The following is a 12159-nucleotide window of genomic DNA, read 5'->3' as shown; positions in this document are numbered from 1 at the left end:
TAATTAGTTTAAAAAAGACATAGGACATAAGAGATAGATTTAGTAGCCCACACAATATTTGTGTGGGCAATGTGCATACATTACATTTGGTTTGATCAGGATATTTATTATAACAATATAACATAACATAAAATTGCCTTGTATTTACTTTAAATTATCTCTATTATCTTTAACTTCTGATTCTGCAGATTTGGTTCCAGAAGGTTTTAATTTTTTAATAAATATCAGTTCAACTTTTACTGAAGCAGAAGCTTAACGCTGCGCCATTGTTCATCCTGACGTCTTCAAACGTATCAGAGTTTAGATGTAATTTTTTTGCCAATCAATTTGCACTTAAACTCAATTAATTGCTATAAAATATTTTCAATTGAAAGCAATTTGAATCAATCTATAGCTTTTTAAATGCATATATAAATCTTCTAGAAACCAATACAATAAATATTGAATAACAATTATTATTGCTATTATAATTATTATGCATATTACTGATCTGCAATAAATAAAAATTAACAGCTGTAGGCTAAAATTGATTATAATAGACTTTAATATAGTTCGCCTTGAATTTTGAAATTTAATTAATTACTTATCTTGTTTTTTTTGTATGTAGGAAAAAAAAAAAAATTTTTTTTATCAATAGAATGAACGAACAAACACTTTTACAAGGTTACGTAAGTAATGTTTTTTTTTTACAATGTGTGATCTATTTTAATGAAACACCCACGTTTTTCATTTAAGAAATAATAAATTTATTTTTAATAAAAAATAAATAAAATAAATGTAACATATACAAAGTAAAATGGAATAGCATATCCTAGAGAAATACAAAGTTGACTATTGTATCCTTCAAGGAACTGCTATGTAAATATGGTGATGTAAGTAAGTCAGATTTAGATTTTTTTTTTAGGACTGTCTTTTGTGAAAGATATTACAAAGCAGGGTTCGAAAATATCCGATATTTATTATAAATATCAAAATATCGGGTATTTTTGATATATATCCGATATATAACAATATTTTGATATTTAAAAAAAAAAAAAAATGTTTTAAAGGTTTTATTTACTTAGGCACTTCAAATCAGACAAATGAAACCAAAACATAAAATATTCTTCTAGATCAGGCAAAATCAATTAAAAATAATAAAATTTTTATAAAAAAAATCAACTTTAAAACAAAAAACAATTTTATAAATTGTTATCAGTCAATGGTCATACCTGCACTTAGGCAACAAAACAATAAACATTACAAATAATAACTCTAGAGTATAATCAGTCTTTTAATTATCAAATCAGTCATCAGTCGTTCGTAATAAACTGTTAATTATCAAATAAAAAAAAAAATGTCGTTTCATAATTGTGCGTGGATTGACTGCAAGGAAGATAAAGCTAGATCATCTTCCGATTCTGAATCTTACTTAAACTTACTCTTTAGTAACGAACTTTTTTTGACACGACACGATTTGAGCTTAGTATTAGTAGGTTTTAACTCTACTCCAATGCCATCAAAATTTGGGAAGTAGAAATACGATAACAAACGCCAAAAATTACCAAATAATATTAAATTTTTTAAAATCATTTTTGTATTGATATATATCATAAAAATTCACGTGATATATATCGGATATATATCCATTGATATATATCCTCGAACCCTGGTTAAATATACCAGAAAATCCATAAAATTTATAAGGGAATTCTAGACATGATAGAAAGATGTCCATGCCCCAAAATTTGCGATATGATGAATGAGAGAAGAGTGCCAGGTGTATGTGTCCTTGTCGAATCTATATGTCATTGGCTAGTTATTGTTTACATTACACAAAATCAAAATGACAAGGACAAATAGGAACTAACTGGTAGTCTTCTCTCTCATTCATTATATCGCATCCACTTACAGGCTAGCAGATACCTCGCGTTATCTATGTATAATATTCTATGGTTTGAAGCCACAATAAATTAGGACGACGTTATAGACAACTTTCACTGTATATAAATCCTTCAGATATTGATTTATTTCATGTTCGTATCTCTATAACTATTATTATAAATAGGTAAATGTTCGCGTTAATTAATTCTATTTAATCAGATAAAGTTTAATACAAACGTATAATATAGGTTTATTATAAATCGTATTCCAAGGATTATTATTAACATTTAATTGGCTTCAATAGTTTGATTTTTTTGGTGATGATTAGATACCTACAACATAAATATAATACCTGATAGTACTTTGACACACGTAAATCATAAAGCTGAGATGCGTGAAACGAGAATATCAAAACGATTGGAGATAAAATTCTCAAGAGAATCATGTCGAGTTCTAAGAGATAAAATTCTTCAAAAATGGTACCTAGAAAATTTTAAGTTTCACCCCTTCTTTGAGTTTTAAATGGCATTCCCAACTTTGCTGTACTTCATTTGAAAGGGTATAAAATTCTCTATTCAACCATGGTAAAAATATAATCGATCATTGGTTCTAATAATGTCAAACTATAAACAAATTTTGATTCTTTAAATCAAACATTGTTGTCATGCTTCAAACATCCTTAAAAATTATTCCTCATATAGACTGGGACAATCAGGACTCAGTTAAAAAATACAAGAAAGTCTGTTCAATTTTTAGGACACATAATAAATTTTCTAAAATATATCCAATAAAAGAAAAAGTTAATTACATAGTCATTATTTGACAATGATCTAAGGTCCCCCTAGGTTAAATTTCACAAAAAATACACAAATAATTAATATTTAATTATATAATTGTTAAAAATTAATGTAAATACAATTAATAAATTTAATCATTATTTTTATTTGTATTCAATAAAAATAAATTACTTAACTCTTAACAAAAAAAAAAAACTATTAGAAATTGTTTGTGTAAGTTCAAATGTCACATTTGTACATAAATTTATATGTAAATCCATACAAAATTTATTGGTAATAATAAATTTATTATTTAGTCATTGAAATTGTTCAATAAATTGAATCATTTCCTATTTCCTTATACACCTTCATTTGACAATTATTTACTAAATTCTATATTTTTAGCAAATAAAAACAAACCGAAGCGAAGCCATCCAAGCCAATTTATTTTCTATCACTTTGCTCATCTGATACTTGATAACGATTGGAACAAGTACAGCTAAATATTGGTATTTACAGAATTTAGAATATTTAAAATATGAATTCATTGATACAAAATCATTGAAGTTAAATAAACAAAATCATTACTTCTATGAAAGAGATTGATTTTAGTTTAAAGTCATGCATTTTATTGATGGAAAATAAAATTGTACTAAGTTGAAATATATAATCGTGTAAATAAAGCGAATCGATGAATTAAAAGAAAATTTCTTTGCGTTTTCTTTAAATATAGAATTAGGTTAGTACGAAAACATATCTATCATGTCTAGTCCATATGTGATTGAGGCAACTTCATGAAGATTGTTGTTATCAGTTAACAGAAAGTTTGAAATAAACATTGAAATAAACATATTGATAATTTTTATTTATTATTTTTATTTTAACATTTAATATATTTTTTGTTGTAAATGTAACAAGCATCAATAGCGTAGTTGGTTAAGGTAGTACCTACACGAAAGTGATATTTCAAGAATTTCTCAAAACTCAGAATATAAAATATTTAATTCATAAAACACATGCTGTTAAAATTAGAAGATGATTTACCATGCCATACATGAGATATTAGCAATTAAAAGTGGCGCAATTTGTACGTGTACATGGGAGAAGCGTATAAAAATACACAAATTTACAAATATTATATTTATTTATCAATGAATGACGTTCACCATCTCTATGAAAAACTAATATAATGTAGAATACTATATTTAGAAAATATATTAAAAAAAATAAAAATTATTTACCATATAGTTTCGATAAAAAACTTAAATAAATAACTCGTTTTAGCGATAATTTTTGTGGAGAGGATATAGAAACTAATGGTAAACGTATATATCATAGTGTGTGTCTGTATACGTATAGGAGATAAATTAGTGTGTAACTACAGTCTTGTGAAAATAATATATGGTATATGTATAATAGTCATAGCACAGTTAATGCACTGAATGATAGTATTAGTCCAAAACTTTTTGACTGGACTGTCGCGGAGGAACTACCTTAACCAGAAAATTTAAAATTGATTCGCGATTTCGTCACTTTAAAAAAAAGGCATTCTTTGGAAAAATAATTTACGAATTGGAATTTTTTTTAATTTAATTAATGGAATTCTCTATATCATTAAGGAGATATTTCAAAACTAGACCCGACTGTTAACCGATTTATTAATTATTAATGGATTATAATATTTATTTATTGTTGAAATTTTCACAATTTTGAAAGTTATGAATCGTGTAATTTTAAAAATATTTCTTTTCAAATTATTTTAAATTAAAATACCAAGAATAAGACAAAATTCTAAAAGTAATTTATTGAAAGTAATTATTTTTCGCGCGTCATAATTGATAAGAAAATCATTCCGGTCTAACTTTAATGAGGTTAATAATACAATTAAATATTCATACTATTGAAAATTTTTATAATGTGATGTTTATCTTCAAACTCAACACGCAAAGCGAAACAATCGTAGTTTAATAGTTTCCATTGTAAATTTCGAAGGTTACAATATTCTACAATCAGAGCGGACATCGTTAACATGAGGTCGTTTTCTAGAAAATATGTTTTCTTGCGATCATGTTTAAAGCCCTTTTATTTATGCAAACTTTGAATAATCCTTACAATACTAAATGTATAGATTTCAGCTATCATAATTCTCATTTTCTTACCAAGGAAATATCACGCGATATTGGTTTTTCCACAAAATTGGTTGAAGTGGGCTACTTTTGATTTTTTTATCATTTAATCAAAAGAATCAATCAAATTGAATTTTTTGTTGGGGCTTTCCATTTCTTGACACTTGTTTAGTAAAAGGAGAATCATTTATGTTAAGTCAATTACGTATTCCTTGCGTATTTATTAATTTTCAGCCTACAGCTTCCATTTCTCGAAAAATAAGCTAGATATCGAACTTGTGTATAACGTGGTCATATTTACTAAAAACGTTCCTTGGCCTAGTAGGTAGGTACATACTCTGTAAATTACCGGGTATCAAATTTTAATTTAAAACCTCAACGAGAACCCCTGTGCAACTTTTCCTACCTACTCAACTTTCTACTTTAAATTTTTGGAAAAACTATATTAAATTCAAGTAGCAAGACCCGTGCGCTGAATTCCGCAGCGCAGTACTCGTGGCTAAAAAAAATTAATTTACTTTATCTTTATTTATAGGCAATTTTATTACAGAACTGATATAAAAATTACATAAAGAATAAAATTTAATCTTAATATTGTTTCTCTAGCCTGTTTTTTTCCTAAGCGGTACATTTTTAGACCGTGAGTGTATTTTTCGACAGTAACCAGCACTAATTTGATAAAGGAATGAGATAAAGGAATAATATATAAGATTTTAAATCGTCTAATATTAACTCTAATTAGAAACGGGTAAGGTTTGCGTCGCGAAGCATTTCGAGGAGAAACCAGGACGGAATTTAGAAAAAATGGACAGTCTCTTTTAAAACGAGACGTTCGACCACATTGTAAATGTGTAAATGTGCATAAGTACAATAAAACTATTAAAGGAAGTTAAAAATATTCAACAAATTTTTAACTTGAACATTGAGTTTTTATCTTCGTCAAATTAACGATTAAAAATAATTATGTCACCTTTTAATAAGTTAATATACAAAGACAATGATTTAAGATAAATATTATCAAATTACTTAATATTACTCCTAAAAATAGACCGGTATTTTCTATATGATACTTTCACTTATTTTTGTAATAAAAAATAATAAAATCATTGCGTTTTTAATTGTCAATAATTATTAATATCAGCTAATTTTTAATTACAATTAACCATGCATGTCATTAAGAATAATACTTTTTTAATTTCAGCAAATTTTCAAGCCAGCACATATTAATAGATTTGAAAAATAGTACCATTTTGGTGTTAATAAACTATATTTCCGGTTCTGTAAACTTTTACTTGATGAAAAATTCAGTTTAGATTTTGAATTATAATTGTTCCGAATCGAATTTGTAGAATTCTTAAGAGCACGCTGTTTAAATTTTAGTACAATATCTTTTTGATTGGGAGTTATCGTGATTTGAGTAAATTGACGGAAAAATGATTTCATAGCACTATTTTCTCCGGGGTTTTCTCACAAAATTTCTTAAATAACTTTTATTACAACTAATATTTTAGAAAAATTATTTCGGAGGGTTAGTTTTAGCGAATAATATTATCCATTTTCACAGTTACAACTGCAAAAATCATCGTCTAGTATGATTGGTAGTGTTATAAACAATTAAATTGTTTATAACAAATTACTCGATCATATTTCGAAAAAACGACCTTGATTTTCGAATTCACCAGAAAAAAAATACTCCGAAAACCATAGATTGTTTTCATGAATCTCAATCAGCCACGAAAACCCTTTCAGAGGCCGTACCTGCTACTGTTTTTATACCATGCATATATGTAATGTGCAAAGTATACTAAGTTTAGTCCCAAGTTTGTAACGCTTAAAAATATTGATGCTACGAACAAAATTTTGGTATAGGTGTTATATGTATAAAATCACCTAATTAGTCCATTTCCGGTTGTCCGTCCATCCGTCCGTCTGTGGGCACGATAACTCAAAAACGAAAAAAGATATCAAGCTGAAATTTTTACAGCGTACTCAGGACGTAAAAAGTGAGGTCGAGTTCGTAAATGAGCAACATCGGTCAATTGGGTCTGGACCTATGGGTCCGTAAGACCCATCTTGTAAACCGTTAGAGATAGAACAAAAGTTTAAGTATAACAAATGTTCCTTATGAAAAAATAAACAACTTTTGTTTGAAACGTTTTTTCGTAAACATCACTGTTTACCCGTGAAGGCGCAAATTAGACGTAAATTGTATAATATGTATTATATAAATTGTATATGTATGTGCAATGTGATAGAATAATCAACACTATTTATGCATGGTATTTCAACAATTAATTCAGTCAATTGTTTGTTTTCACTTGTTTTATTATAATAAATCCAACAACTTAGATATTTAAAATGTGGTTTCCCTTGATCCCAAAACAAAGTGTAATTGACCATAATTTAAGATTTTTGGATAAATGGCGAGAAAGAATTATTAAATAAATACCTATATTATAACAACATCTATTAAAACACACACCTGGTTTTCCTTGATGGCCCAATCTGCTGATCCACCTTAAAAATCGACGTGCCGCTGTGGTACTGGTCGGACGACAGCCCACCGACGAAGTAGTCGATGTTGAATTATTATTATTACTATGATTAAACTTTTTTGAATTTGCACTACTAGAATTATTATTTGTTGTCGAATATATCGATGTTGATTTTTCGATAAACACAACAGTTGGTGATGGATTACTAGCACCATTCACAACACGATGAGGGGGTGTATGTGTTTGTGCTGTCACAACGGCACCCCCAACGCCACCGCCAACACCATAACGACTATATGGCGACATTAACAGATCATCCACAACCACTGTATTAAATAACACTGTTGTTTCACTCATATACAAATCAAACTTTTCGAAAACACTTCGAAAACTTCTTGTAATCAAATTTTTAAAACTCGGAACAAAAATATTTAACTGCGTATGTAACGAATACTTGTCACATAATGAAAAATATGATAAATTATTATCAATGATAATAATTTTTTTTATTATAAACACCTGAATTTCAAAACAATTGGTGTTTGGTTTGTTGATAAGCACAATAAAAAAAAATTGCTATCTTTTATCCAATAATTTCCAAGTTTTATTTCACTTTTTTATTAACACTTTTACACAAAACAATATTTATTTTGAGATTTTTGAAATTGTGCCAAAATAATTTTTTGTTGACCGATTTTCTTATAAATAAAATATGGAAAAATACACACAAAAAAATTGCACTTTGATTTTTTGGTACACAAAATACTTAAATTTTCAGGTAAATTTTCTTTGGTTAGTTTATACTTAAAAATGTTGTTGCGCTTAAAGTTTCATATTTCTACAAAAAAAATATTTTTTCATACTGCCAAAAAAACATTTTTTTTTTGGCATTTATTGAAAACAACTTTTTTTGGGGTCACATTATTACCAAATGTTATTCACTTAAATTCTGTTTGGTGTATTGTTGTAAAAAATATACTTTTTGATTTAGCACATGGTTTGTGAATGTTATTAAATTAAATGAATAGCACGCGTGTTATGTATTAACTGAGGTCTGAGGATTGTAACGCGCTTGTACACTCAGTTGTGTGTCTGAATAACAGTTAACAGTAGCTTCTGCATTGGCAGTTTGACCACCACCATGCCTGCTTGCTTGCACTAGCCAAAGAGTGAGTGAGTAAAACATTACTTTTGAGTGTACTTACTTCACTACCTCGTAACACACCTTCCACGTACAAAAACTTTATGTATTAATCGCATACAGGTGAATTATAATTCACTATACACATATCCATTTTAGTGATGGGACGAATGTCGTATTTTATACATTCGCGAATGCGAATTTATCACTTATATTCTCGAATGGGAATGCAAATGTTAACTTAACACATATAATTCTTCAATAACGTAAAAAAGTACGTAGTATAAGTTTGACGTATATTGCCGATCTTCACTAATCTTTTAACTAGATGAGACCTATTTTCTATGAAATTTTATTTACTTTTGAAACATTCCTATCATAGTTTGTCGATTGAACTGCAGTTTTGTATATATTCGTAAATCAAATGACAAAACATTTTTATGACAAGCATAACCTGATTTATTTTGTCGCCCTATTAGCTCAGTTGGTCAAGGCGTAACCAATTCCGTCCGCAGTATGCTTAGGGTAGCGGGTTCTATTCCCGCCGTCGTAACAAAATTAATTTAATTAATAGTTGTGATGGGCTGGCGTAGTGCATGGTATATGCATGAAGGAGGTGCACTCAGCCTCTGAAATTGAGAAGCTGATAAATGAAATTATCAGCAGAAAGGTGGTAAAACACATAAATGGTATCACAATGGGCTCTATAGCCTAAGTGTGTCCTTCGTGGACAGCCAATCTAACCTAACCTAACCTATTACCTGATTTTCCCATCGCTTTCACCATATTTGATATACATATGGTACAAAAGACCCGTATAAGCTCGATCTTTATCCATCTGATGAACATATTTTTTCGAAATTTTATTGATTTTTATATATGTCTATAAAGTTTTGGAACTATGTTTCTTATCGCACGATATTTGTGTGCTGGTTGGGATTTGAAACCAAAAAAAGCAACAGACACCAAAAACCGATATCAAGGTTACCTAGGAAACTCTCAAACGTAATGTACTCAAATATTGGGTTGACTACTAAATCAGAAATATGTCTGTTTTAAACTAATATTACAATTATTTCATACAGTAAAAACTAAAAGTAGCTATAAAAATTAAATTCTTTAAAGAATCAAACAAGTATTTGACTTCTAAAATTAATACCTTAAATTTTCAGAAAAATATCTTTCAAATAAAAAAATAAGCGCTACATTTATAATGAACCAAAGTTTCTACCGAGGGTCCCACGACACCTCTAGATTTATTTTTCTATCGAAAAGTATTCAGGGCTATTTTTAATTAAATTCCATGAATGGTTCTTTTCAGGCAAGCCTATACTACCATTATTTTCGTAATTAAATTATCTTTCTTCTGATACCAACTTCGATTGGCTAACAAATCGGTTTAGGTCTTAATATGAGCAGGTAAGTCAATATAGCTAGCTACACCTGTCTGTTAACCAATCGAAATTGGTATCAGAAGAAAGCTAATTTAATAACAATAATAATGGCTTGCCAGAAAAAACCGTATATGGATAAATGCGAATGCGAATGAGAATATTCGTCGCATCACTAATCACATGGTGTGTCACATTACTAATCCACATGTTCATGTTCAATTACACGTATGTCGTATGCCAATATTCAAAATAAAAACAGCATTTTTAAGCATTCATGAATGGAATTACAAAAAAAAACATAAGTCACAAAGCCAAATAATTTCAAAAAAAATTTTATTAATTTTTCAAAGAGGGACAGTTAATGATTAAGAAAAGTAATTCGATTTTAGAAATTAACAAGTGTGTGATATGTAATATTAAAATTTATTTTTGGTCGGTTCCAAGATTTTCCCCTAATCATTTGGTATATTTTTTTAAAAATTTTTTTATAGGTTCTCGATAATTTTTTTGTTTTTTGGGGATTTTGATCCCATTTTTGAATGTAACAAAGGTATAAAAATGATAAGAGTTTTTCACTATCGAATGTCGTGATTAACAAAATACAAAAATATTGAAGATTGGTGTTACTTTATCTTCATCCATATATTTATATAATAAAATTATGAAATTTAATTAATTCCATTTTATACATCACTATATTTTCTATAAAAATTAAATAAACAAATTAGCAAACACTTACCCTTGAATATTATTGCAATCATTTAAAATTTATAAAGTAGAACGACAAATCTATTAATTAATTAATTATTAAAATTATATGTACTATTTAATATATGGAAACGTTCGGGTTAAATCGCACCCTTAAAATAAATAAGAATAATCACACTCTGTGTACAGGGTGTTAAGTTGACATATGCTTGAAACTCGATAAATAATTTTAATCGAGAAATCTGAAACGGTGCATTAGGTTTATGACACCTGTAGCTTCAAATGAGTCGTTTTTTATAATAAATCCCTCAAGTTACCGGCACAGGTTTTTTATACACCCTAATTAACAAACTGCCACTGTTAAGACTTGAATTCGCACAGTTAGAGTTCTATCAAACCAAAGTGGCACTGACAAGAGAGAGTGTAGATACGAGTGCACATACATATACATCATACACTCTCTCTTGCTCGGTGCCACTTCGGTTTGATAGAACTCTACTCTCAAACATGGTAGTCAGTTCATCTATCAAGGAGTTTCAGTCACATTTAGATATTCTCTAATATTTCATAGAGTTATATTCTTAAAAATGTGCATCTAATATTTCATTAGATTACTAAAATCGTAAAAAAAAAAATTAAATCGAGATTATAGAGATAAAAAAAACCTTAAAAATACTAAAATTTTTAAAATTAAATTAATTTTTAAACAAAACTCGTGTATGAGTAATAAATGTTATGTAATACTACTGATACCAAAATTTTAAAAATTTGGCAATCATATCATTAGGTACAACAGTTTATTGATGTACACGTCTTGTTAATTACCAACCAAACGTCATTATATTAAATTTGATAAAATTTTAAAAATATTTGCCAATTTTACATTAATTTTTTTACGAAAATACCATATTGACCGACCTTCAAAATGACATCGGACAAATAATATTAGTGTGTTCTAATGAAATTTTAATTAAATTAAAATATATCTAACATAAATCAAGTCCAGTTTCCGTTACTAAATTTTCATGTATTTATATAGTTTCAGTATTTCTTTATTTGATTGGATTTGATGCGTTCTAGACTCCAGAGTATAGTTGCATATGATACAAAAGTCAAAATAATTAAGTTCTAGAGCTACCATAATGGAATAACTCCATTATGGTAAATCTAGAACATATACTGACACAGTAATGTTTATTTTTTATACCATGTATATATGAAACCAACATAGTATATTAAGTTTAGTCCCAAGTTTGTAACGCTTAAAAATAATGATGCAAGGAAAAAAATTTTGTCATAGGTGTTCATAAAATCACCTAATTAGTCCATTTCCGGTTGTCCGTCCGTCCGTCCGTCTGTGGACACGCTAACTCAAAAACAAAAAAAGATATCGAGCTGAATTTTTACAGCGTACTCAGGACGTAAAAAGTGAGGTCAAGTTCGTAAATGAGCATCATAGGTCAATTGGGTCTTGGGTCCGTAGGACCCATCTTGTAAATCGTTAGAGATAGAACAAAAGTTTAAATGTAAAAAATGTTCCTTATCAAAAATTAAACAACTTTTGTTTGAAACATTTTTTCGTAAACATCACTGTTTACCCGTGAGGGCGCCAATTAGGCCGAAATTTTATAATATGTAGTATACTTGATTATCCAG

The 12159-nt window shown here is 28.3% G+C and overlaps 1 protein-coding gene across 3 annotated transcripts in view; it reads right to left on the bottom strand.

Annotated features, from left to right (window-relative positions):
* LOC123294512 (serine/threonine-protein kinase tricornered) overlaps window positions 1-7739 on the bottom strand; it is a 149742-nt gene extending 142003 nt beyond the window's left edge. For 2 of the 3 annotated variants that reach the window (XM_044875564.1, XM_044875565.1), the window contains exon 1: window positions 7215-7739. In XM_044875564.1, the coding sequence (XP_044731499.1) occupies window positions 7215-7617 (403 nt within the window). In that variant the 5' untranslated portion in view covers window positions 7618-7739. The remainder of the gene's footprint in view (window positions 1-7214) is intronic. The other variant, XM_044875566.1, reaches the window with a different exon arrangement.
* Between the last annotated feature and the right edge of the window lie 4420 nt (window positions 7740-12159).

The sequence above is a fragment of the Chrysoperla carnea genome, chromosome 3, assembly GCF_905475395.1.
Source record: "Chrysoperla carnea chromosome 3, inChrCarn1.1, whole genome shotgun sequence".
Lineage (NCBI taxonomy): Eukaryota > Metazoa > Arthropoda > Insecta > Neuroptera > Chrysopidae > Chrysoperla > Chrysoperla carnea.
The sequence above is the reverse complement of the archived record's forward strand: the minus strand, read 5'-3'. Positions and strand labels throughout refer to the sequence as shown.